Genomic DNA, 24467 nt, shown 5'->3' with positions numbered 1-24467 from the left:
AGGCAGTTAGGAAAGCTAAGGCTAGTTTTTTCAAACAGAAATTTGCATCCTGTAGCACAAACTCAAAAAAGTTCTGGGACACTGTAAAGTCCATGGAGAATAAGAGCACCTCCTCCCAGCTACCCACTGCACTGAGGCTAGGAAACACTGTCACCACCGATAAATCCACGATAATTGAGAATTTCAATAAGCATTTTTGTATGGCTGACCATGCTTTCCACCTGGCTACCCCTACCCCCGTCAACTGCCCTGCACCCCCCACAGCAACTCGCCCAAGCCTCCCCCATTTCTCCTTCACCCAAATCCAGATAGCTGATGTTCTGAAAGAGCGTCAAAATCTGGACCCCTACAAATGAGCCGGGATAGACAATCTGGACGGTCTCTTCCTAAAATTATCTGCCGAAATTGTTGCAACCCCTATTATTAGCCTGTTCAACCTCTCTTTCGTATCGTCTGAGATCCCCAAAGATTGGAAAGCTGCCGCGGTCATCCCCCTCTTTCAAGGGGGAGACACTCTAGACACAAACTGCTACAGACCTATATCTTACCTTGCCTTTCTAAGGTCTTCGAAAGCCAAGTTAACAAACAGATTACCGACCATTTCAAATCCCACCGTAACTACTCCGCTATGCAATCTGGTGTCCGAGCTGGTCATGGGTGCACCGCAGCCACGCTCAAGGTCCTAAACATTATCATAACTGCCATCGATAAGAGACAATACTGTGCAGCCGTATTCATGGACCTGGCCAAGGCTTTCGACTCTGTCAATCACCACATTCTTATCGGCAGACTCAACAGCCTTGGTTTCTAAAATGACTGCCTCGCCTGGTTCACCAACTACTTCTCTGATAGAGTTCAGTGTGTCAAATCAGAGGGCCTGTTGTCCGTACCTCTGGCAGTCTCTATGGGGGTGCCACAGGGTTCAATTCTCGGGCTGACTCGCTTCTCTGTACACATCAATGATGTCGCTCTTGCTGCTGGTGATTCTCTGATCCACCTCTACGCAGACGACACCATTCTGTATACTTCTGGCCCTTCTTTGGACAGACTGGGAGCAAGACGTCGATGTCCGCAACGGGGCTGGTTTTCTTTTTGTAATCCATGATTGACTGTAGACCCTGCTACATACGTCTCGTGTTTGAGCCGTTGAATTGCAACTCTACTTTGTCTCTATACTGACYAAATCAATCCACAGTCTCTGGTTAGGGAAGGTTTTAATAGACACAGTGGGTACAACATCACCGATACACTAGTTAATAAACTCACTTACCGTGTCAGCGTATACATCAATGTTGTTGTCTGAGGCTACCCGGAACATATCCCAGTCCACGTGATCGAAGCAACTTGAAGCTTGGAATCCGATTGGTCAGACCAGCGTTGGATAGACCTGAGCATGGGCATTTCCTGTTTTAGTTTCTGTCTATAGGCTGGGAGCAATAAAATGGAGTCATGGTCAGATTTGACGAAGGGAGGGCTTTGTATGCATCGCGGAAGTTAGAGTAGAAATGGTCGAGAATGCTACCAGCCCGTTCAATATGCTGATAGAATTTAGGAAGCCTTGTTCTCAGATTAACTTTGTTAAAATCCCCAGCTACAATAAATGCAGCCTCAGGATGTATGGTTTTCAGTTTTCAGAGTCCAGTAAATTTCTTTCAGGGCCGTCAAGGTATCCGCTTGGGGGGAATATACACAGCTGTGACTATAATCGAAGAGAATACTCTTGGTAGATAATGCGGTCGGCATTTGATTGTAAGGAATTCTAGGTCAGGTGAACAAAAGGACTTAGAGGACTGGCCACCCCTCATAGCCTGGTTCCTCTCTAGGTTTCTTCCTAGGTTTTGGCCTTTCTAGGGAGTTTTTCCTAGCCACCGTGCTTCTACACCTGCATTGCTTGAGGTTTGGGGTTTTAGGCTGGGTTTCTGTACAGCACTTTGAGATATCAGCTGATGTAAGAAGGGCTATATAAATAAATTTGATTTGAAATTTGATTTGATTTAAATTCCTGTATGTTGTTATGATCACACCATGAGTTGTTAATCATAAGGCATACACCCCCGTCCTTCTTCTTACCAGAGTGTTGTTTCTGTCGGCGCGATGCGTGAAGAAACCGGGTGGCTGTACCAACTCTGACAGCATATCCCGAGTGAGCCATTTTTCCGTGAAACAGAGAATGCTACAATCTCTGATGTCTCTCTGGAAGGAAACTCGTGCTCTAATTTCGTCCACCTTGTTGTCTAGAGATTGGACATTGGCGAGTAATATGCCCGGAAGCAGTGTATGGTGTGCTCGCCTTCTAAGTCTGACCAGTAGGCCGCTCCTTCTGCCTCCTGCGGCGACCGCGTTGTTTTGGATCGGCCTCTGGGATAAGATCCCACGTCCAGGGTGGAGGTCCAAACAAAGGATCCGCTTCAGGAAAGTCGTATTCCTGGTTGTAATGTTGGTAAGTTGACGTCACATTCATATCCAATAGTTCTTCCCGGCTGTATGTAATAACACTTGAGATTTTCTGGGCTAACAATGTAAGAAATAATACATTAACATTTTTTTTACTGCATAAGGACCATCTCTGTCGGCGCTATCATCAAATCAATCGTGCTTCTAGGCCGGAACCCTGGCCCCTTATGGTTGTCATTTTCATCCCATTCTGGAACTTTGAGAGTATATGACATAGCCTCTCTACTAGAGGGTCAAATTTAGTCAATATAAAATGTATTGCTATTTTGATACGTGAGGCTTATTTGATCTAATAGAAGTTGCGTAATGCTGAGGTTGTTAAGAGTGTACTGATATAAGTGTGATGCGCATGAAATCCCGGCAACTTTAACATTAGAGACGGTTGGACCAATAACCGAAAGGTCGCTGGGTCGAGCTTCTTCAACTAGTCTCCTCCCGTTCATCTACACTGATTGAAGTGGATTTAACAGGTGACATCAATAAGGGATCATGGTGTTCACCTGGATTCACTTTGTCAGTCTATGTCAAGGAAAGAGCTGGTGTCCCTAATATTTTGTACAGTCGGTGTATTTGGAAACTATTCAGCCCCCTTTACTTTTTCCACATGGCACACCTGTATCTGGGTAGTTTCTACCATTCTTCTCTGCAGATCCTCTCAAGCTCTGTCAGGTTGGATGGGGAGCGTCATTGCACAACTATTTTCAGGTCTCTCCAGAGATGTTAGATCGGGTTCAAGTCTGGGCTCTGGCTGGGCCACTCAAGGACATTGAGACTTGTCCCGAAGCCACTCATGTSTTGTCTTGGCTGTGTGTTTAGGGTTGTTGTCCTGTTGGAAGGTGAACCTTCGCCCCAGTCTTGAGGTCCTGAGTGCTTTGGAGGAGGTTTTCATCGAGGATCCCTCTGCACGTTGCGCTGTTCATCTTTCCCTCGATCCTGACTAGTCTCCCAGTCCCTGCTGCTGAAAAACATCACCACAGCATGATGCTGCCACCACCGTGCTTCACTGTAGGGATGGTGCCAGGTTTCCTCCAGGCGTGACATTTGGCATTAAGGCCAAAGAGTTCAATCTTGGTTTCATCAGACCAGAGCACATTGTTTTCATGGTCTGAATCCTTTAGGTGCCTTTTGGCAAACTCCAAGCGGGCTGTCATGTGCCTTTTACTGAGGAGTTGCTTCCGTCTGGCCACTACCATGAAGGCCTGATTGGTGGAATGCTGCAGAGATGGTTGTCCTTCTGGAAGGTTCTCCCATCTTCACAGAGGAACTCTGGAGTTATGTCGGAGTGACCATTGGGTTCTTGGTCACCTCCCTGGCCTAGGCCCTTGTCCCCTGATTGCTGTTTGGTCGGGTGGCCAGCTCTAAGAATCTTGATGGTTACAAACTTCTTGCATTTAAGAATGATGGAGGCCACTGTGTTCATGGGGACCTTCAATGCTGCAGACATTTTTTTGGTACCCTTCTCCAGATCTGTGCCTCGACACCATCCTGTCTCAGAGCTCTACGGACAATTCATTCAATCTCATGGCTTGGTTTATTCACTGACATGCACTGCCAACTGTGGGACCTTATTTGTGTGCCTTTCCAAATCATGCCCAATCAATTGAATTTACCACAGGTGGACGGACTCCAATCAAGTTGTAGAAACATCTCAAGGATGATCAATGAAATAGGATGCACCTGAGCTCAATTTCGACTCTCATAGCAAAGAGTCTGAATACTTATGTAAATAAGGTATTTCTGTTTTTATTTGAAATAAATTTGCAAACATTTATTTGGCTAATTTCATTATGGGGTATTGTCTGTAGATTACTGAAAAAATATAAACTCAATGTGTCTGAATACTTTCCGAAGGAACTGTATATACTGAACCAAAAAATATATATAACATGCAACAATTTCAAAGATTTTACAGTTCATAGAAGGAAATCGGTCAATTGAAATAAATAAATTATGCCCTAATCTATAGATTTCACAACTGGGCAGAGGTGCAGTTGGGAGCCAGGCCCAGCCAATCAGAATTACTCCTCAGTCCCCCACTAAGTATTGAGGGAGTGTGCAATTAACATGAAATTCTCTGGAAACAGCTCTGGTGGACATTCCTGCAGTCAGCACGCCAATTGCATGCTCCCTCAAAACTTCTGTGGCATTGTGTGTGTGACAAAACTGCACATTTTAAAGTGGCCTTTTATTATCCCCAGCACAAGGTGCACCTGTGTAATTATCATGCTATTTAAACCAGCTTCTTGATAGGCCACACCTGTCAGGTGGATGGATTATCTTGGCAAAGAAGAATTGCTCACTAACAGGGATGTAAAATAATTTGTGCACAACATTTGAGAGAAATAAGGTTTTTGTGCATATGGAATATTTCTGGGACCTTTTATTTCAGCTCATGAAACGGGACCATGTTGGGTTTATTTCTGTTCAGTATATTATAGTCATAAAAATGCACTCTCAGACTCAGCCATGCCTTTTAATTTGTCTTCTTTAATATATTGAAATGTATCACACCAATGTCAACTTTAAAAAACTGATGGATAAACATGTAAATACAAAGCGTCGTAGATGCTTTTATCCAAAGTGACTTACAGTATACAGTGACATGACATTTAAGCATTATAAAAATGTTATAAAAGTAGGTAATTAATGATATAGAGAGAGAGGGAGAAAGAATATAGAAGTTACCACATTTTGACATTAAGTAAAAAGAAAAACATGCACAAAAAAAAWTTTCACTTCAGCTCGGTCGATAGGCAACCCATAGCTTTTATCCAAAGTGACTTACAGTATACAGTGACATTACATGATAGTTACGTGTTATAGAAGTGTTAAAAAAGTGGACAAAGAGAGGGAGAGAAAGGGGAAAGAAGAGATATAGTTTGTCACATTTTTGTAAAGAACAATAAAAAGGAATGTCTCTTAGCCCGGTCCAGAGGCAACCCCCAGAGTTTGTGTCCCAGGTGGGGACAGAACTCACTCTGTTACAATGGTCCGTAACCCGGATCACAGACTACTGTAGCAGACTACTAGGGGGTGAGTGTAGTGGATGTGAAACTAGCAGGCTAGAACTAGTAGTCACCATGTGGTGAAGTCATCCTCACCAAGATCTTAAGTGAACCGTTTCTCACTGAGTCACAAGCTCTGTCTGTCAGTACAGTTGACTTCAGTGTCAAGTATTGTGTACATGTTGGTGCTCCATTTGCCTTCCAGTCTGGGTCCTAGATTATAAAGGTTGTAAAGATTTTCAGAGTATGAGTGCTGATCTAGGATCAGCTCCTTCTTATCTTATTTATTATTATCTGAAAGGCAAAAACACTGAGAATAGGGGCCCAGGTTCAGGAGATCTACCGCCATATTTCTACACTTTTGAGTTCCTATTCCTACACATTGTTATAAAACCGATTGACTCGCCTACTGACCCATTATGTCTAGGGGTCCTAAGCCTACATACTTAACTACCAAACCTATTCTATAAGTTCTCCCCCAACAAGAAAAAACCTCATAGTCACCACAATCTATTTTCCTGAATTTTTCAAAACTTGTAATACATTTTTTTTTTTTTTTTTTTCATAAAACTTCCTTAACTGAAGAGACCAATATGTACACTAGTGCTGAGTGATTAGCCTACATTTCGGTTTAATTTAGCTTTCAATTATTTGAATTAAATTTAGTTTGTTTTTTGTGTGAGTTCAAAGCCTGATTTTTAGAAAGAAATCAAATCAAGAAGCACAAACTGTGGGACATAGGAAGTTGTCGTTTTCAACAGGCAAAAATTAAACATAGTTTAGCGCAGAAAACGTGGCAATTAGCTACAATGACCACAATGCATTGCGCCTACTGCTGCCTGTTATTGACACACAAAGACCACAGTAGAGGAAGGGACTGCAAATCTCAAACTTGAGGGAGAGGGACAGAGACACAGAGTCCCCACACAAATCATCCTTCTCCCCATCTGGTTTGCCATCAACACTCTTCTGAACATGAGTATCATAACAAACTGGGGATACCTCAAAACTCTCCTTGAGACTCCGCCCCCTGAGAGACCAACTCCATTCACAGCGCCCATGATCACACGCACCAAGCTCCATCTGATAGGTGTCCAGTGATTAGAGACCTGGAGCAACCACCAACGGGGATAAGTGAACATTGACCAACATCTTCATCTCCTCACACTTAACTTCACAAAACTGACTCTGTAGTGGATCTGGCTTTTCCAAACCCAATTCTTCAAGCACCCTATTCTTGTCACAAGACACAGCCGTGTCATCCCGCAATACCCAGACCGGGTCTTCCAGCGGATCCTCACTAACATGTCAGCTAAAGGAACAAAATAATCACTGACAAACTCTGAATCCAACAGATCACTCGGGGAACCAAATGCTTTCTCAAAACACCTAGAGAACCTAGTTGCTCAGTGTCACTCAACATAACAAAGAACGTCTTCCATAAATTGACACATTAATCAACCTCATCCTGTGCAGATGGCACATGCCGTGAAAAAGTATTTGCCACCTTTCTGATTTTCTCTATTTTTTATACTGAATGTTAGATCTTCAACCAAAACCTAATATTAAAGGAAACCTAAGTTAAACATTTTTATTTAAATATAATAATAATGTATTAACAAAATTATGCAACACCCATTTCCCCTGTGTGAAAAAGTAATTGCCCCTTTACACTCAATAACTGGTTGTGCCAACTTTAGCTGCAATGACTGCAACCAAATGCTTCCTGTAGTTGTTGATCAGTCTTTCACATCGCTGTGGAGGAATTATGGCCCACTCTTGCATGCAGAAATGCTTTAGGCCATTCCAAAACTTCAAATGTGTTGCTTTTTAGACATTTTCATGTAGACTTGATTGTGTGTTTTGGATCATTGTCTAGCTGCATGATTCCGCTGCACCATGCTTGACCGTTGGTTTGAGGTTCTTACTTTGGAATACAGTGTTTGGTTATCGCCAGGCATAATGGGATCCATGTCGTCCAAAAAGTTCACTCAAGTTTGTCAAAAAGCACCTTGATGATCATCAACTCTTGGAAGAACGTTCTATGGACAGATTATTTAAAATTATAACTTTTTGGATGACATGGGTCCCATTATGCCTGGCATAAACCAAGACACTGCATTCCCACAGTAAGAACCTCACACCAACAGACAAGCATGGTGGTGGTAGTGTGATGGTTTGGGGATGCTTTGCTGCCTCAGGACCTGGATAACTTCCCTTAATAGAAGGAACCAAGAATTATGCTCTGTATCATAGAATTCTTCAGGAGAATGTCAGGCCATTCGTCTATGAGCTGAAGCTGAAGCGCAGCTGGGTGATGTAGCAAGACAATGATCCAAAACACACAATCTACATGAAAATGGCTAAAAAGCAACACATTTGAAGTTTTGGAATAGCCTAGTCAAAGTCCCGACCTAATCCCAATTGAAATGTTGTGGCAGGACCTGAAACGAGCAATTCATGCTTGAAAACCCACAAATGTCGGTGAGTTAGAGCAGTTCTGCATGGAAGAGTGGGCAAAAACTCCTCCACAGCCACATGAGACTGATCAACAACTACAGGAAGCATTTGGTTTGAGTCATCGCAGCTAAAGGTGGCATAGCCTGTTATTGAGTGTAAAGGGGCAATTACTTTTTCACACAGGGGCATTGGGTGTTGCATAACTTTGTTCATGAAATAAATGAAATAAGTATGTAATTGTTGTGTTATTTGTTCACTCAGGTTCCCTTTATCTAATATTATATTTTGGTTGAAGATCTGATAATTCAGTATAACAATAATGCAAAAGCAGAGAAAATTAGAAAGGGGACAAATACTTTTTCACGGCACTGTATATCTCTGCCCAGAAGTTCTCACCTAGATACACACAAGAATAAACTTTCTCACTATGACAAACCATTACCTGGAAACCACTGTCTAGTTTGGCAAAGAATGTTTCCTCTATGTCTCCACATAAATCATCCTTCTCCCCATCTGGTTTGCCTCTTATGAACATGAGTAGCTTCACAAACTGGGGATACCTCAAAAATATCGAGAGACTCCGCCACCTGAGACAACTGACTTTTCACTCGGGTTATGCTGCGTTCATAACATCTCGCAAATTCGCAAATCCCAACATACGACTGGGAAAGATCCACTTGAATGCCCCTCCAACTGGTAATTACTAGTGGGAATCTCTCTATCTCTCTATCTAAATACCTAACCTAATTCATAACACCTACAAAAAAAAAATACATATAAGGAAGTTGTTGCTCTTCATCATTTTCTTAAAACCTCAAATTGCAGGGCTTTTAGTTTTGTTGTATGTATTGTTGACACCGGTATCACCTGTATCTCGTTCTTAGCTTCTCTGTTCGGCTCAGATTGAGTCCTGGAGAGGCCTTGGGCCGTTGGTTGAGTTTGGTTCTTTGTCATTGGGCATCTCATTTACCCCTGAATCATTTACAGACCTTCTGTCCTCCTTTGGGTCAATGTCCTTAACAGGTTGGTATTGACTGATATCATCACTATAGACTTCATGGAGGCTATTCAGGTCAACATCCTTCATGGGTTGGTAGTGACCGATCTCCTGACTGTAGTCTTCATGTAGGCTATTCAGGTCAGTATCCTTCATGGGGTGGTATTGACTGATCTCCTGACTGTAGTCTTCATGGAGGATACTCAAGTCAACATCCTTCATGGGTTGGTATTGACTGATCTCCTGACTGTAGTTTTCATGGAGGCTATTCAGATTCACATCACTACTCATGCTGATATCGGAGTCATTAGAGAGCTCTTCAAAGAACTCTTCAAAGCTCTTCAAACCCAACACAGGCCCGCTCTTCGAAGGCCCGCCTGTGTTGCTGGAGCTTGGTTGTTGGAGCCTTGTCATGATTCCTGTATCATTCACATTTTTCCTACATCTACCATCTACCGAAGACAGTAATTCCTCCGCCATCACATCAGAACATTTTTCCCTACAAAGTTTTTTCGTTTTTAGGTGCGTCTTCAAATCAGTATGGAATATAAATGTCTTTGGACACACCAGGCACTTGATGGGGCCATTGTTGTAGTGTTTTAACATGTGCCTTCGCATGTCGCATGCCTTCGAGGATATTTTCCCACACACATGGCACTTTCTGGAACAGTCTTTACTGTGTCCTTTCAGATCATGAGGTAGCTGGAAAGTGTCCCCACAGTAAGGACACTTGTACTCACCAGGGTTGGATTGGACAATGTCCTTAATGGCTTGGTTTTGACTGATCTCCTGACTGTTGTCTTCATGGAGGCTATTCAGGTTCACATCACTACTCATGCTGTTATCGGATTGCTGCAAATCATGTGAGAACTCTTCAATGCTATTTGAAGGCCCGCCTGTGTCGCTGGAGCTTGGTTGTTCACAACTTGSCATGACTCCTGTTTCATTAACATTTTTCTTACATCTATCATCTACTGAAGACAGTAATTCCTTCGCCATCACACCAGAATATTTCTCCCTACATAGTTTTTTTGTTTTCAGGTGCTTCTTCAAATCAGTATGGTATACAAAAGTCGTTGGACACACCGGGCACTTGATGGGGCCATTGTAGTGTTTTAACATGTGCCTACGCATGCCGCATGCCGTCGAAGTTGTTTTCCCACACACATGGCACTCCTTGGAACAGTCTTTTTTGTGTCCTTTCAGATCACGTAGGAGCTGGAAAGTCTTCCGACAGTAAGGACAATTGTACTCACCGGGTTTGGATTGGTCAACGTCCTTAATAGGTTGGTATTTACTGATCTCCTGACTGTAGTCTTCATAGAGGCGATTCAGGTCAACATCCTTAATAGGTTGGTATTTACTGATCTCCTGACTGTAGTCTTCATAGAGGCGATTCAGGTCAACATCCTTAATGGGTTGGTATTGACTGATCTCCTGACTGTAGTCTTCATAGAGGCGATTCAGGTCAACATCCTTAATGGGTTGGTATTGACTGATCTCCTGACTGTAGTCTTCATCGAGGCTATTCAGGTCAACATCCTTCATGGGTTGGTATTGACTGATCTCCTGACTGTAGTCTTCATCGAGGCTATTCAGGTTCACGTCACTATTCATGCTGATATCAGAGTCATTAGAGAGCTCTTCAAAGAACTCTTCAAAGCTCTTCAAACCCAACACAGGCCCGCCCTTCGAAGGCCCACCTGTGTTGCTGGAACTTGGTTGATCGCAACTTGTAATGACTCCTGTTTCGTTGACATTTTTCCATTTTTTTCCATTTTTCCATCTACCATCTACTGAAGACAGTAATTCTTTTGCCATCACATCAGAACATTTCTCCCTACAAAGTTTTTTTGTTTTCAGGTGTGTTTTCAAATCGGTATGGAATATAAACGTCTTTGGACACACCGGGCACTTGATGGGGCCATTGTTGTCATGTTTTAACATGTGCCTTCGCATGTCACATGCCTTTGAGGATATTTTCCCACACACATGGCACTTTCTGGAACAGTCTTTTGTGTGTCTTTTCAGATCATCTGGGAGCTGGAAAGTGTCCCCACAGAAAGGACACTTGTACTCACCAGGGTTGGATTGGTCAACGTCCTTCATGGGTTGGTATTGACTGATCTCATCACTGTAGTCTTCATGGAGGCTACTTATGTCAACGTCCTTAATGGGTTGGTATTGACTGATCTTGTCACTGTGGTCTTCTTCAAGGCTATTAAGGTTCATATCACTACTCATGCTGTTATCGGATTGCTGCGAGTCATGAGAGAGCTCTTCAATTCTCTTCGAAGGCCCACCTGTGTTGCTGGAGCTTGGTTGTTGGCTGTTTGTCATGACTGCTGTTTCATTGAACATTTTCCGACATCTACCATCTCCTGAAGACAGTATTTCTTTCATCATCACATCAGAACATTTCGCTCTACAACGTTTTTTCAGTTTCAGGTGCTTCTTCAAATCAGGATGGTATATAAAAGTCCTTGGACACACCGGGCACTTGTAGGTGCCATTGTTGTTGTGTCTTAACATGTGCCTTCGCATGCCGCGTGCCGTTGAAGTTGTTTTCCCACACACATTGCACTTTCTGGAACAGTCTTTTGTGTGTCCTTTCAGATCACGTGGTAGCTGGAAAGTGTCCCCACAGTAAGGACACTTGTAATCCCCAGGGTTGGATTTGAGGTGGAGCCTGGTTGTAATTACTTTATCAGAACATTTCTTCCCACAAGATCTTTTCAATCTCAGGTGCGATCTCAAATCACAATTTAATATAAAAGTCTTTGGACACACAGGGCACTTGTATGCTCCATTGTTGAAGTGAAGTAGAAGGTGCCTTTGCAAACTTACAATACGAGTAGTTACTTTCCCACACACATGGCACTTTATGGAGCCGTCTTTTGTGTGTCCTTTCAGATCCGATTTTTTGTCTCTTTTCAGATGAGCTTTTTTGACTCTATTCAGATGAGCTTTTTTGTCTCTTTTCAGATCAGGGTTTTTTTTCAGATATTTTTTTTGCTGGACAGTTTCCCCACAGTAGTCATCACCACTCTTCTTCTCCTCACAGCTACTCTTCTGGTGTTCCTCYAAGTCCTCACTGAATTCAAAGTCTTGCCCACACAGGGTGCATTGGTGTGACCTCTGCTCAATGTGAGATCGCATGTGTCTTGTCAAGCCCAGTGTTTCAGTGAAAGTCTTGCGACAGAAAGAGCATGCTTTGATTCGTTGACTTCTTTTGTGAGAGGTGTTGGATGGCTCAGGAGTTAGTGAGTCCTGAGGTACACTCTCTGAGACACCACCTAGTGTTGAAAAGAGAAAAGTGAGCAAGACATCCACATATTATCGACAAACTCAAAGTCAAGGTATTGCAGCCTAAAAGATAGAGTGAAAGTGTTCACTGAACTCAAAGGATGATACACATAAGCACTTGGTTATTCTGACAGCAGAATAGCATGGACGCCTAGGTCTCGTGTTGGATTCTGGGTGAAAATTTGAACATGGTTAAACTCAGAAGTATAGGTACATTAGTTACAAAAGAGACATGAGGGGTGCAATAATGAAGCTTGGGAGGGGCTGAGTGCAGGGAACACGATTGCATGTGGCAGTACTAATAACGGGAGAAACCGTTGAAGGCTCATATACCTCAGCTCCCTGCTCAGCAATAATGATGCACTGTTTAGCGATAAGGAGACTCCACCCAAAGTGGGGTATGAATACTACCACGGGGTAGGCCATGTCTGTGTCTGAATTACAGCTGCTTCCCTTTGGGAAGAATTAAACTTGGTTAAGCTTCTCTAGTGTCTGTGAGTTATTTACTCTGAAAATTAGAACATAACACTAGTAACCAATTTCTCTGCATCTTTAAGGCTGTCATTTGTAGTTTGTTTATTCAGTAGTTTTGAATAAAGAGCTCATGTTCACCGTTCTACACGCTAAGGAACACTCCTTACCAGAATCACAGACAGTGGTCCTTTTAATGACAGTGGTCCAAAGTTTATTATCTGATGGTTCGGCATCTTCCCTGAGGACAGACAAATATAAAGTCAGTTATGATTTTCAATGGGTAAGTTCACTTCCAAGGTCCTAGCCACTACAATAGGGGCATTCAAATCTGGGCCTCGAGGTCTGCACCACTGCTGTTTTCCACCCTTCCCCCAATAACCTCTCAAATCAGGGACAGATTCAATCCTCTGTACACTAGGTGAGTGTATTCCTTGGTCAATTAATTTTCTACCTGGATTTGAATACCTCTGTTCCACAGCTGACACTCACTCAGTTTCAGGTGACCGCTCTCTCTTCACACCCTTTGCTTCGCTCTTCTCATTTTTGACACCACGTCCTCTTTTCTGTTTTCTCTTTCTGCCTCTTCTTTTCTGTCCGTTGGAACCCGTGGCCTCAGCCTGCAGTTTCCCGCTCTGTATAAAATATATATTATGGTCATAAAAATGCACACTCTGACTTAAAGCCTTGCCTTTTCATTTATTTTCTTGAATTAACTTAAATGTATCACACTTCTGCAAACTTGAAATCAAGGTGGATCAACATGTAGATAACACCAGATGGTATAGATGCTTTTATCCACAGTGACAAAATGWTATTATAGTGTCATAAAAGTGGATAATTAATGATATATAGGGAGAAAATGGGGATAAAATATATAGTAGTTCAATTTTGACATATATATATAATAAATAAATAAAAGGAATGCCTCTTAGCCCGGTCCAGAGGCAACCCCCAGAGTTTGTGTCCCAGGTGGGGACAGAACTCACTCTGTTACAATGGTCRGTAACCCGGATCACAGACTACTGTAGCAGACTACTAGGGGGTGAGTGTAGTGGATGTGAAACTAGCAGGCTAGAACTAGTAGTCACCATGTGGTGAAATCATCCTCACCAAGATCTTAAGTGAACCGTTTCCCACTGTGTCACAAGCTCTGTCTGTCAGTACAGTTGACTTCAGTGCCAAGTGTTGTGTACATGTTGGTGGGATTAAACACACTCCGTTACAGCAACATGTTGGTGCTCAATTTGCCTTCCAATCAGGGCCCTAGATTCAAAAGCTTCTCAAAGAAGGAGTGCTGATCCAGGATCAGGTCTTATTTATTATGATCTGATTTGAGAGCAGCACTCCTATTCTGAGACACTTTGTGAATAGGGGCCCAGGTTAATACATGGCTACTAGCAGTAGSTGTTATATTTAGAGTTCTAGCTAATGTGATCTATCTATCTAATGCATTTTGTGTTTCCACTTCCTCAGGTGGTGAATTAGTACCAACAATTAGTGCAAATTGAATTAGGCCTAAGCTATATATAAAATTAGTGTACATGAAGATGATGAATGCAAATTCATCTCTATTGAACAAAGAAATATGAAAATTCTAAAGCCCTTTTTCCTCCCCAATTTCGTGATATCCAATTGGAAGTTACACTCTTGTCCCATCGCCGCAACTCCCGTACGGACTCGGGAGAGGCGAATGTTGAGAGCCGTGCGTTCTCTGAAACACGACCCTGCCATGTCACACTGCTTCTTGACACACTGCTCGCTTAACCCGGAAGCCAGCCGCACCAATGTGTCAGAGGAAACACTGTACAACTGGCAACCGTGTCAGCGTGCATGAGCCCGGCCCGCCACAGGAGTAACATGAGGACGAGGACATCCCGGGCCGGCCAAACCTTCCCCTAACCTGGACAACTCTGGGCCAATTGTGAATCGCCTCATGGGTCTCCCGGTTCCGGYCGGCTGCGAAACTGCCCAGGATTGAACCCATATCTATAGTGACGCCTCAAGCTCTGCAGTGCCTAAAGCCCTATTTTGACAGTAAAATATAACACAAATAGCCTAATTGTCTACCCAAAATTCATGACAATCACTGGATTAGATTGGATATCAAAATATTTTGAATCATGCATTCCTGCTTGGACATGTTAGATGTAACAACTTATTTATTGAATACCATCTCAGTAGTCTATTACACTTCTTGATAAAGCATTGTGAATGACTAACTTCATAAATGACATTTATTTTTATTCAAATAAGTTTGCTAATATGGAATAATTTATGCTAAAACCATCAAACTAGTAGTAGAAGTAGTTTAAAGAAAAAATAAATGGTTTTAAACTTATCGTTCTATTTATTGTTATCGCACCAATTCACGCAATTTACCGCATTATGGATTTTTTTCCATATCGCCCAGGTCTATGTGATAACCCTTTTTGGGGGTGCCACCAAATCACAGCTGGTGCCACCAACTGAAGAAGTTAGTGGCACCAGTGCCATCAGGGGAAAATGAGTCTAGAGCCCTCTATTTCCTTAACACCTCAAATTGCAGGGCCTTTAGTATTGTCATATCTATTGTCGAAACCGGTATCACCTGTATCTCGTTCTTCACTTCTCCGCTCGTCTCTGGTTGAGAATCCTGGAGAGGCTTTGGGTCAGTCTGGGACACCTGCTTCCCTGTTAAGCCAATGGTTGAGTTTGGTTCTTTGTCATTGGGCATCTCATTTTCCAATGAATCATCCACAGACTTTTTGTCCTTCAATGGGTCAACGTCCTTCATGGGTTGGTATTGACTGATCTCCTGACTGTAGTTTTCATTGAGGCTATTCAGGTTCACATCACTACTCATGCTGTTATCGGATTGCTGAAAGTCATAAGAGAACTGTTCAAAGAACTCTTCAATATTCTTTGAAGGCCCACCTGTGTTGCTGGAGCTTGGTTGTTGGCAGCTTGTCATGACTCCTGTATCTTTTTTCCCACATCTACCATCTACTGATGACAGTAATTCCTTCACCATGACATCAGAACATTTCTCCCTACATTGCTTATTTTTTTTCAGGTGCATCTTCAAATCAGTACGGGATATAAAAGTCCTTGGACACACCGGGCACTTGTAGGGGCCATTGTTGTTGTGTCTTAACATGTGCCTTCGCATGCCGCATGGCTTCAAAGTTGTTTTCCCACACACATGGCACTTTCTGGAACAGTCTTTTGTGTGTCCTTTCAGATCATGTGGTAGCTGGAAAGTGTCCCCACAGTAAGGACACTTGTACTCACCAGGGTTGGATTGGAGATGGACCTTGGTATTAATTACTTCATCAGAACATTTTTCCCGACAAGATCTTTTCAATCTCAGGTGCGATCTCAAATCAGCATTTGTTATAAAAGTCGTTGGACACACAGGGCACTTGTATGCTCCATTGTTGAAGTGAAGTAGAAGGTGTCTTCGCAAACCCAACATACGTGTAGTTACTTTCCCACACACATGGCACTTTATGGGGCGGTCTTTTGTGTGTCCTTTCAGATCAGATTTTTTGTCTGCTTTCAGATCAGGCTTTTTGTCTCTTTTCAGATGCGTTTTTAGCTGGACAGTTTCCCCACCATTGTCCTTACCAATGTCTTTTTTTATCTTCTCCTCACAGCTTCTCTTCCAGTGTTCCTCTAAGTCCTCACTGGAATCATAGTCTTGCCCACATTGGGTGCATTGGTGTGACCTCTGCTCAATGTGAGATCGCATGTGTCTTGTCAAGCCCAGTGTGTCAGTGAAAGTCTTGCCACAGAAAGAGCATGCCTTGACGCGCTGGCTTCTTTTGTGCGAGCTGTTGGATGGCTCAGGAGTTAACGAGTGCTGAAGTACAATCTCAGTTAGTAACTCCTTAGGTACACTCTCTAAAGGTTTTTCTATGTTCTGCCCTTTGGCCATTTGACCACTGTGCTCCTGTAAGTGAAAGCTTTTGTGAGAGGTGTTGGATGGTTCCGGACTTAATGAGTCCTGAGGTACAATCTCAGAGACTTCTTCTCTCTTCTGCCCTTCGGCCATCTGACCACTGTGCTCATCGGAATGAATTTTGTGAGAGGTGTTGGATGGCTCAGGAGTTAGTGAGTCCTGAGGACAACATCTGAAGACTTCTTCTCTGTTCTGCCCTCGGCCATATGACCACTGTGCTCCTCTGAATTAATTTTGTGAGAGGTGTTGTATGGCTCAGGAGTTAGTGAGTCCTGAGGTACAATCTCTGGAAGTTCGTCTCTCTTCTGCCCTTCGAACATATGACCACTGTGCTCCTCTGAATTAATTTTCTGAGAGGTGTTGGATGGCTCAGGAGTTGGTGAGTCCTGAGGTACAATCTCTGAGGGTTCTTCCCTGTTCTGCCCTTTGGCCATCTGACCACTGTGCTCCTCTAAATTAATTTTGTGAGAGGTGTTGTATGGCTCAGGAGTTAGTGAGTCCTGAGGTACAATCTCTGAGGGTTCTTCCCTGTTCTGCCCTTTGGCCATCTGACCACTGTGCTCCTCTGAATTAATTTTGTGAGCGGTGTTGGATGGCTCAGGAGTTAGTGAGTCCTGAGGTACAATCTCTGAGGGTTCTTCCCTGTTCTGCCCTTTGGCCATCTGACCACTGTGCTCCTCTGAATTAATTTTGTGAGAGGTGTTGTATGGCTCAGGAGTTGGTGAGTCCTGAGGTACCATCTCTGGAAGTTCGTCTCTCTTCTGCCCTTCGAACATATGACCACTGTGCTCCTCTGAATTAATTTTCTGAGAGGTGTTGGATGGCTCAGGAGTTGGTGAGTCCTGAGGTACAATCTCTGAGGTTCTTCCCTGTTCTGCCCTTTGGCCATCTGACCACTGTGCTCCTCTGAATTAATTTTGTGAGCGGTGTTGGATGGCTCAGGAGTTGGTGAGTCCTGAGGTACAATCTCTGAGGTTCTTCCCTGTTCTGCCCTTTGGCCATCTGACCACTGTGCTCCTCTGAATTAATTTTGTGAGCGGTGTTGGATGGCTCAGGAGTTTGTGAGTCCTGAGGTACAATCTCTGAGGGTTCTTCCCTGTTCTGCCCTTTGGCCATCTGACCACTGTGCTCCTCTGAATTAATTTTGTGAGCGGTGTTGGATGGCTCAGGAGTTAGTGAGTCCTGAGGTACAACCTCTGAGACTTTTCTCTGTTTGCCCTTCGGCCATATGACCACTGTGCTCCTCTGAATTAATTTTGTGAGAGGGTTGTATGGCTCAGGAGTTGGTGAGTCCTGAGGTACAATCTCTGAGGGTTCTTCCCTGTTCTGCCCTTCGGCCATCTGACCACTGTGCTCTCTTGAATTAATTTTGTGAGAGGTGTGTATGGCTCAGGAGTTAGTGAGTCCTGAGGTACCAACCTCTGAGACTTCTTCTCTGTTCTGCCCTTCGGCCATATGACCACTGTGCTCCTTTGTGTGAAAGGTCTGTATGGGCTGTTCCTCCTCCCTCTTATGAGATGATGGGAAATGAGAAGGATGGTCTCCACCTAGTGTTGAAAAGAGAGAAGTGAGCAAGACATCCACATAGACATTAACACATAGACAGGTAAGACAGATCCGGTGCTTGATAAAAACAGACTAGACCACATTTGAACAAATCTCAATACAGTGCAGTGAAGAGATATGGAACTTTCTTCAAATAAAGAACGAGGTACTGCAGCCTAATAGATGCAGGGAAAGTGTTTACTGCAGAATATCTTGACCATTTTGGTCTAGTAACCACGTTCTTCTGCATCTTTAAGGCTGTCATTTCTAATTTCTTATTCTTTATTCAGGAGTTTTGCATATCTAAGGAGCTTGACGTTCGCTGCTCTACACTCACTAAGGAACTTTTCTTACCAGATTCATCGACAGGGGTCTTTTCATTGAGAGTGACCCCTGTATTAACACTGGTCCAAAGTTCATTATCTGATGGTTCAGCTTCTTCCCTGAGAAGAGACCAAAATGAAAGTCAGTTTTCAAATGGGTAAGTTCACTGCCAAGGTCCTAGCCACTACTAGTAACCGCTACTACTTCAAATCTGGACTGAGGTCTGCACCACTGATGGTTATAAACTTTTCTCCAATACCCCTCGAATCAGGGACTGATTCAGTCCTCTGTACACCAGGTGAGTGTATTCTCTGAACAATCAATGATATTAATAAATACATTTACAACCTGGGAGAAAAGAAAACCAGCAGCACTGCAGACCTTGAGGCCTGGATTTGAATACCTCTGTTCCACAGTGGACACTCACTCAGTTTCAGGTGACCGCTCTCTTTTCACACTCTCATTTTTGACACCACATCGTCTTCTCCATTTTTTCTTTCTGCCCCTTGTTTTTTTCCCTTGAGAACCTGTTGCTTCAGCCTGCAGTTTCCCTCTCCTTATAACCAGTTTTAGCGAGGGCTTGGGTAATGGCACATCGCTTATGTCAAGCGTGTGTGCTCCAATCTTCTCAATCTTTAATCTTGTGATACCAGGTCCTATTTTCTCTCCTTTTTTTCTACCTCTTTTTTTCTGGACTTGGGAACTCGTCGGATCATCCAGCAGTACCCCTCTCTTTAGGGTCAGTGTTAGCGGGGACTTGGGTAGCGGCATATCGCTTATGTCAAGTGTGTGCGTTTCAATCTTCTCATTTGTAATACCACGACCTCTTCTCCGTTTTTTCTTTCTGTCAATTCCTTTCGGTCCTGGGCGTCTTGTCTCAGCCTGCAGTCTCCCTCTCCTTAGAATCAGTGTTAGCAAGGACTTGGGTAACGGCATATTGCTAATGTCAAGCCTGTTCATCCGCAGTACGGGTTGACGGCGCAGACAGGAAGCAGTCAAGCGGCTGGTTTTCAGCCCGCTGCGAGTCTGAGGGCAGAGAACAGCTTTATCTCTCCTGGTTTCTTTTATCATCTCTTTGTTGATTGTCTTGCGTTTAACGGTTATCTCAGTGGCGTCCTCTATAGTCTTGACCTCGACCTCCACAGAAGCAGAACAGGCTGGTGGCTTTACAGTCCAGACCTTACGATCTGCCATTCTGCAGTCCCAGCTCATCTGTGGTTCATCAGATGGGAAAGGGCTTTGATATCCCTTTATGGTGGGATAGGACTGTCTCTCTGGGCCTGCTTGGCAAGAGGCAATTTCTTCCTTCACAGAGGAAGGGAAAGACAGTGAAGAGAGGATGTAGTCACCACCAGTGGACCTTAGAGCTAGAAAAGGAGAGACCGTCACAGGTTAACATCAGGAATAACTTAACTACATTTCCAGCATTTCCTAAGTTCTCCCGGAAAATATTGAAATATTAGGACAGAAGTATTTTTTTTTAACAAAGAAAATAAATTCAGAAAAGTAAATGATTTCCAAATCCTGCACCCCACCTACCATTGGTGTCTAAGTGATGTCCATTTTTATGGTGATGGAGGAGTGCCTGTAATGGCTCAGGGTGAGCCACAGACTGCACACACTCCTCTAAGAGAGCAGGGGCAAGGCTGAGCCAAGATGCAGTCTAAGAGATGGAGTAATTAACAATTGTTACAAAACCAACTAACTAGCCTGCTAATATTGCTGAAGTGGTAGTGTCTAATCATGCATCTAAGACCTAACCTATCCAACCTATTCCATAACAATATGGTGTTTCAAGGTTTTGTGTGGAATGAGAGGCACTTTGGGACACATTCTTACTGGAGAGCCGAATTCATACTAGGGATGGGCACTAGTACTAATCCAAGGAGTGTATTTGATTGCTAATAATTAAATACAAATACAAAAATTTTACAAATTCTACTATTAAAAAGGTTAAACGTATAAGCACTGACAAAATTACAAACTCTAAGAAGTGTCAATTCTTTGTGGAGTGTGTCAAGTGCAGTGAAAATGTGTTTCATTTCCTTATCAGAACAAGCAGAATTTACAGCAACCACCGACAGCATACCGTAAACTTGATTTTGCATTCAGCCCCGTTTCACACTGACATGAGAGTACTTGAGAACTCAAAAAATTATAATATGAGAGTACTCGAACATGGACATTCTTTCAAATGGCCATCCCTATTTCATACCTCAGATGATGTACAGTACAATAATACCTGCTTAAGGTTTGGAGCAGGAATCAGTTTCTCCAGTCTGGACAGGAACTCCCACACAAGAATCTGCAGTGTTGAGTCATACTTGGGGCCATACTCCTCTGGGAAAACATTCTGATAGACAGGACAAGCAGATGACAGTAGAAAGTACATACAGTGCCTTCAGAAAGTATTCACACCCCATTACTTTTCCCACATTTTGTTGTGTTACAGGATTAATTTTAAATGGAGAGAAAAAAATTGTCACTGGCCTACACATAATACCTCATAATGCCAAAGTGGAACTTGTTTTAAAATTTGTAGATATGACTTAAAAATGTAAAGCTTAAATGTCTTGCATCAATAAGTAGTCAACCACATTGTTATGGCAAGCCTAAATGAGTAAAAATGTGCTTAACAAGTCACATAATAAGTTGCATGGACTCACTCTGTGTGCAGTAATAGTGATTAACATGATTGTATTATGACTACCACACATACAATTATCTGTAAGGCCCCTCAGTCGACCAGTGAATTTCAAATATAGATTCAAACAAAGACCAGGGAGGTTTTCCAATGCCTCACAAAGAAGGCACCTATTGGTAGATGAGTAAAAATAAAAAGCAAACATTGAATATCTCTTTGAGCATGGTGAAGTTATTAATTACACTTTGGATGATGTATCAATACACCCAGTCACTACAAAGATACAGGCGTCCTTCCTAACTAAGTTGCCGGAAAGGGAGGAAACACTCAGGGATTTCACCATGAGGCTAATGGTGACTTTAAAGCAGTTACAGAGTTTAATGGCTGTGATAAGAGAAAACTGAGGATGGATCAACAACATTGTAGTTACTCCACAATACTAACCTAATTGACAGAGTGAAAAGAAGAGTGAATAGAATAAAAAATATTCAAAACATGCATCCTGTTGTAACAAGGCACTAAAGTACAGTGGTTCCTCCTTTAAAAGTTGTGAGCTTATGCCGCGGGATTTAGAGGTAATTTGTGGTTTAGTACGGTACGCTGCGTCACCACTTCATTGCTCCAGACCAGCGCAAGGGGGAGTTAGAGCACTGATTATGCTTTTGGGTCCTATTGTGTCTCTAACTGACATGAACCTAAATAGAAACTGATAATTGTGCACGACTTCAGTATTACTTATTAAAACTGTTGTTACACTAAGGTTTTTAATATTTTATTTTGTTAGGATTATTTTGCTCTTACTGTAGTACTGTATGCCACTCCCGACCAATCATGTTGTACAGCGCCTAAGTGGCGCAACGGTCTAAGACACTGCATTGCAGTGCAAGCCGTGTTGCTACAGATGCTGGTTCGTTACCCATGCCGTCCTCGACTGGGAGACCCAAAAACTGTAGGTTTTTGGTTTTTCTCCCTCTAAAACAGAAATAAATCATTCTAAATAACAAACTGGCTTCGTGGTTACAATAAAGAATGTAAATGAGTAACAATGTCTCACCCCGTGTTCAAGAATGGCCTTTTTCTCTCTCTTTTACGTTATTTGAAAACAAAATCATCTCCAAAATATTTAAGGGAATTGCACTCATAATGGTGCTGACTCGGGAAACGTTCCCGCTGTTCTGTTCTTAGTGCCAGTCTGCACGTTCAAACTAAAACAATGTAACTAACAATGGCATCTTTATGCTTTCATAATTAAAAAAATAAAAATAATACCTTTTCAAAATGCCGATGTTTATTTGGTTATGGATCCATAACGAATTACTATGGGAATAAATATCACTGAATTACAGAAATATCCTCCATATGTAATTATTGGCGGAGAGTCATGTCATGTTTTTCGATATACTGTAGGCCTACCGTAGCCGACATGAGTCTCACTAGTGTTGAGTAATGTGCTGTTAAAAGTGGTGTAGGTCTTATGTATTTAAAAGCATATTGAAGTTAAAAGCAATAGCCTACAACTATTTTAGCACAGTTTCGTGCGGCTCTGAGACAAGCATGGGGACTGGTCTTGATAAATCAATGAGATTTTTATTTTCACCGAATCTCCGTTTTGGTATTGGTTAGACTAGAATTAGAAAATGAGGGTGTAGAAAGGTTATGCTCTTAGTGTAACCTTTATTTAACTAGGCAAGTCAGTTAAGAACAAATTCTTATTTACAAAGGACAGTCTACTCCTTCCTCCCTGTCGGGGAATTGAACGCTGGTCTCCGCAGGACACTGGATTCTTTAGCTAAATAGCCCAGTGCTGTACTCCCGATCACCACGTTGTACAGCTCCATATTTTCCATTCCATCCTGACGGAAACCCAGAGGGTTTTTTATTTTACTTGGAATAGAAACACCATAATATTAATAGAATTAATCCCAAACTCTAAATGTAATTGGAAAGGTAGATACAAATGATTTGTGACATTGTGGTTACAATAAAGAATGTAAACAAGATGTAAACAAGATGCTGTGTTTTTATTTACAGTAGTGATGAACAGCTGGTGACATTTTGAAAACAGGTTTTCAAACACTTGTAGCCCGATTAGCAGGACAATAGACTCTTTGTAGCCCGGCTACTGTAGGTGTGAACATCCCCCTACCTACAATGTATTCAATGCTTAAGTACTCTGAAGTGTTACATTTCTAACTCAAAACAGCAGTACAGTATTTCTTCAACAACATCTTTATGCTTTCGTTAATAAAATAATGATAAAAATACTCTTTCAAAATGCTGATGTTTATTTAGCTTTGGATCCATAACGAATTACTATGGGAATAAATATCAGTGAATTACAGAAATACTGGAAAAAAGTTGTCTAATGAAGGTAAACAAATTGTTGCTTACTGGAAAATACTCCTTCAAATACACAGTCACGTTGTACAGCTCCATTATGGCTATTAGCAGGGCTATATTTTGCCTTTATGGGCGCGCACAATTGGCCCAGTGTTTCTCTCCCTCTAAAAACAGAAATAAATGTTTTGGCCTTTACAAATATTATTTTGGGATTTATTCAGATTACAATTGCTCTCTTTTGTTTTTTTGAAAACAAAATAACATCCAAAATATCATTATATATTATCAAGTCATATAGCCAGCACCTACATGAAGCTGAGTGACTCACTCATTCATGGCTTTGGATCAAAATAAATATCTACCAACATTCTTTCTGATAGTCTTTAATATAGAAATGTTTTGGTTATCCTGACCTGGACACCATGTACAGTATTATAATAGCCCATTACGGGCTATTAGCAGGACAATATACCTTTACCAACACCTCTCTGTATTTTGATACTTTGTGGATGGGGGCTCCTGCAGTGCAAAATGCATTGCTACAGATGTAGGTTCGATACCTGTGCCGGCCACCACTGGGAGACCCATGAGGTGGCTTTTGGTTTTAATTTAGAATCCTTCAACATAGTGACACATCACATTTTTCAAATTTCAATAGCTCTTTAACCATTACTCCTAAAACGTTCAAAACTGGTTCTAGCTTTTTGTTGGTTTACATCTCACACTATTTGAAATTATTTATTTTAATTTGTGAAATTCAATAGCGTCTTGGTCATGTGACCCACACACCTCAAACAAGGTTCATAATGTACACTCAGTAGGCCTACACATTGGACACCCTTTTGTTTGTCTATTTGCATCTCATGAGATTTTACGAGAATTTTTGATAGATTCAAATTTCAACAGCTCCTTAGTCTTATGACCTATGACCCTCAAACTACTTTCAGAATAGCCACTGAGTAGCCGTATATGTAGCAC

The 24467-nt window shown here is 42.3% G+C and overlaps 2 protein-coding genes across 2 annotated transcripts in view; both read right to left on the bottom strand.

The window, feature by feature from the left end:
- Positions 1-4921: 4921 nt before the first annotated feature.
- Positions 4922-16729, bottom strand: LOC139022476 (zinc finger protein 91-like). The gene is made up of 4 exons (XM_023976834.2): positions 15284-16729; positions 13186-13328; positions 12864-12934; positions 4922-12212 (listed from the first exon to the last, which is right to left on the bottom strand). Exons 1-4 carry the CDS (start codon positions 16727-16729, stop codon positions 8818-8820), a joined length of 5055 nt encoding a protein of 1684 aa, XP_023832602.1. The 3' UTR covers positions 4922-8817.
- Positions 16098-24467, bottom strand: part of LOC111956376 (uncharacterized) — a 22938-nt gene continuing 14568 nt past the window's right edge. The window contains exons 5-10 of the mRNA XM_023976836.2: positions 20748-20858; positions 20045-20168; positions 18933-19872; positions 18536-18624; positions 18056-18183; positions 16098-17830 (exon numbers count right to left, since the gene is read on the bottom strand). Coding sequence (XP_023832604.1) covers positions 17462-17830; positions 18056-18183; positions 18536-18624; positions 18933-19872; positions 20045-20168; positions 20748-20858 — 1761 coding nt within the window. The 3' untranslated portion in view covers positions 16098-17461. The remainder of the gene's footprint in view (positions 17831-18055; positions 18184-18535; positions 18625-18932; positions 19873-20044; positions 20169-20747; positions 20859-24467) is intronic.

This window comes from Salvelinus sp. IW2-2015, linkage group LG32, assembly GCF_002910315.2.
Source record: "Salvelinus sp. IW2-2015 linkage group LG32, ASM291031v2, whole genome shotgun sequence".
In the NCBI taxonomy this organism is placed as follows: Eukaryota; Metazoa; Chordata; class Actinopteri; order Salmoniformes; family Salmonidae; genus Salvelinus; species Salvelinus sp. IW2-2015.
The sequence above is the reverse complement of the archived record's forward strand: the minus strand, read 5'-3'. Positions and strand labels throughout refer to the sequence as shown.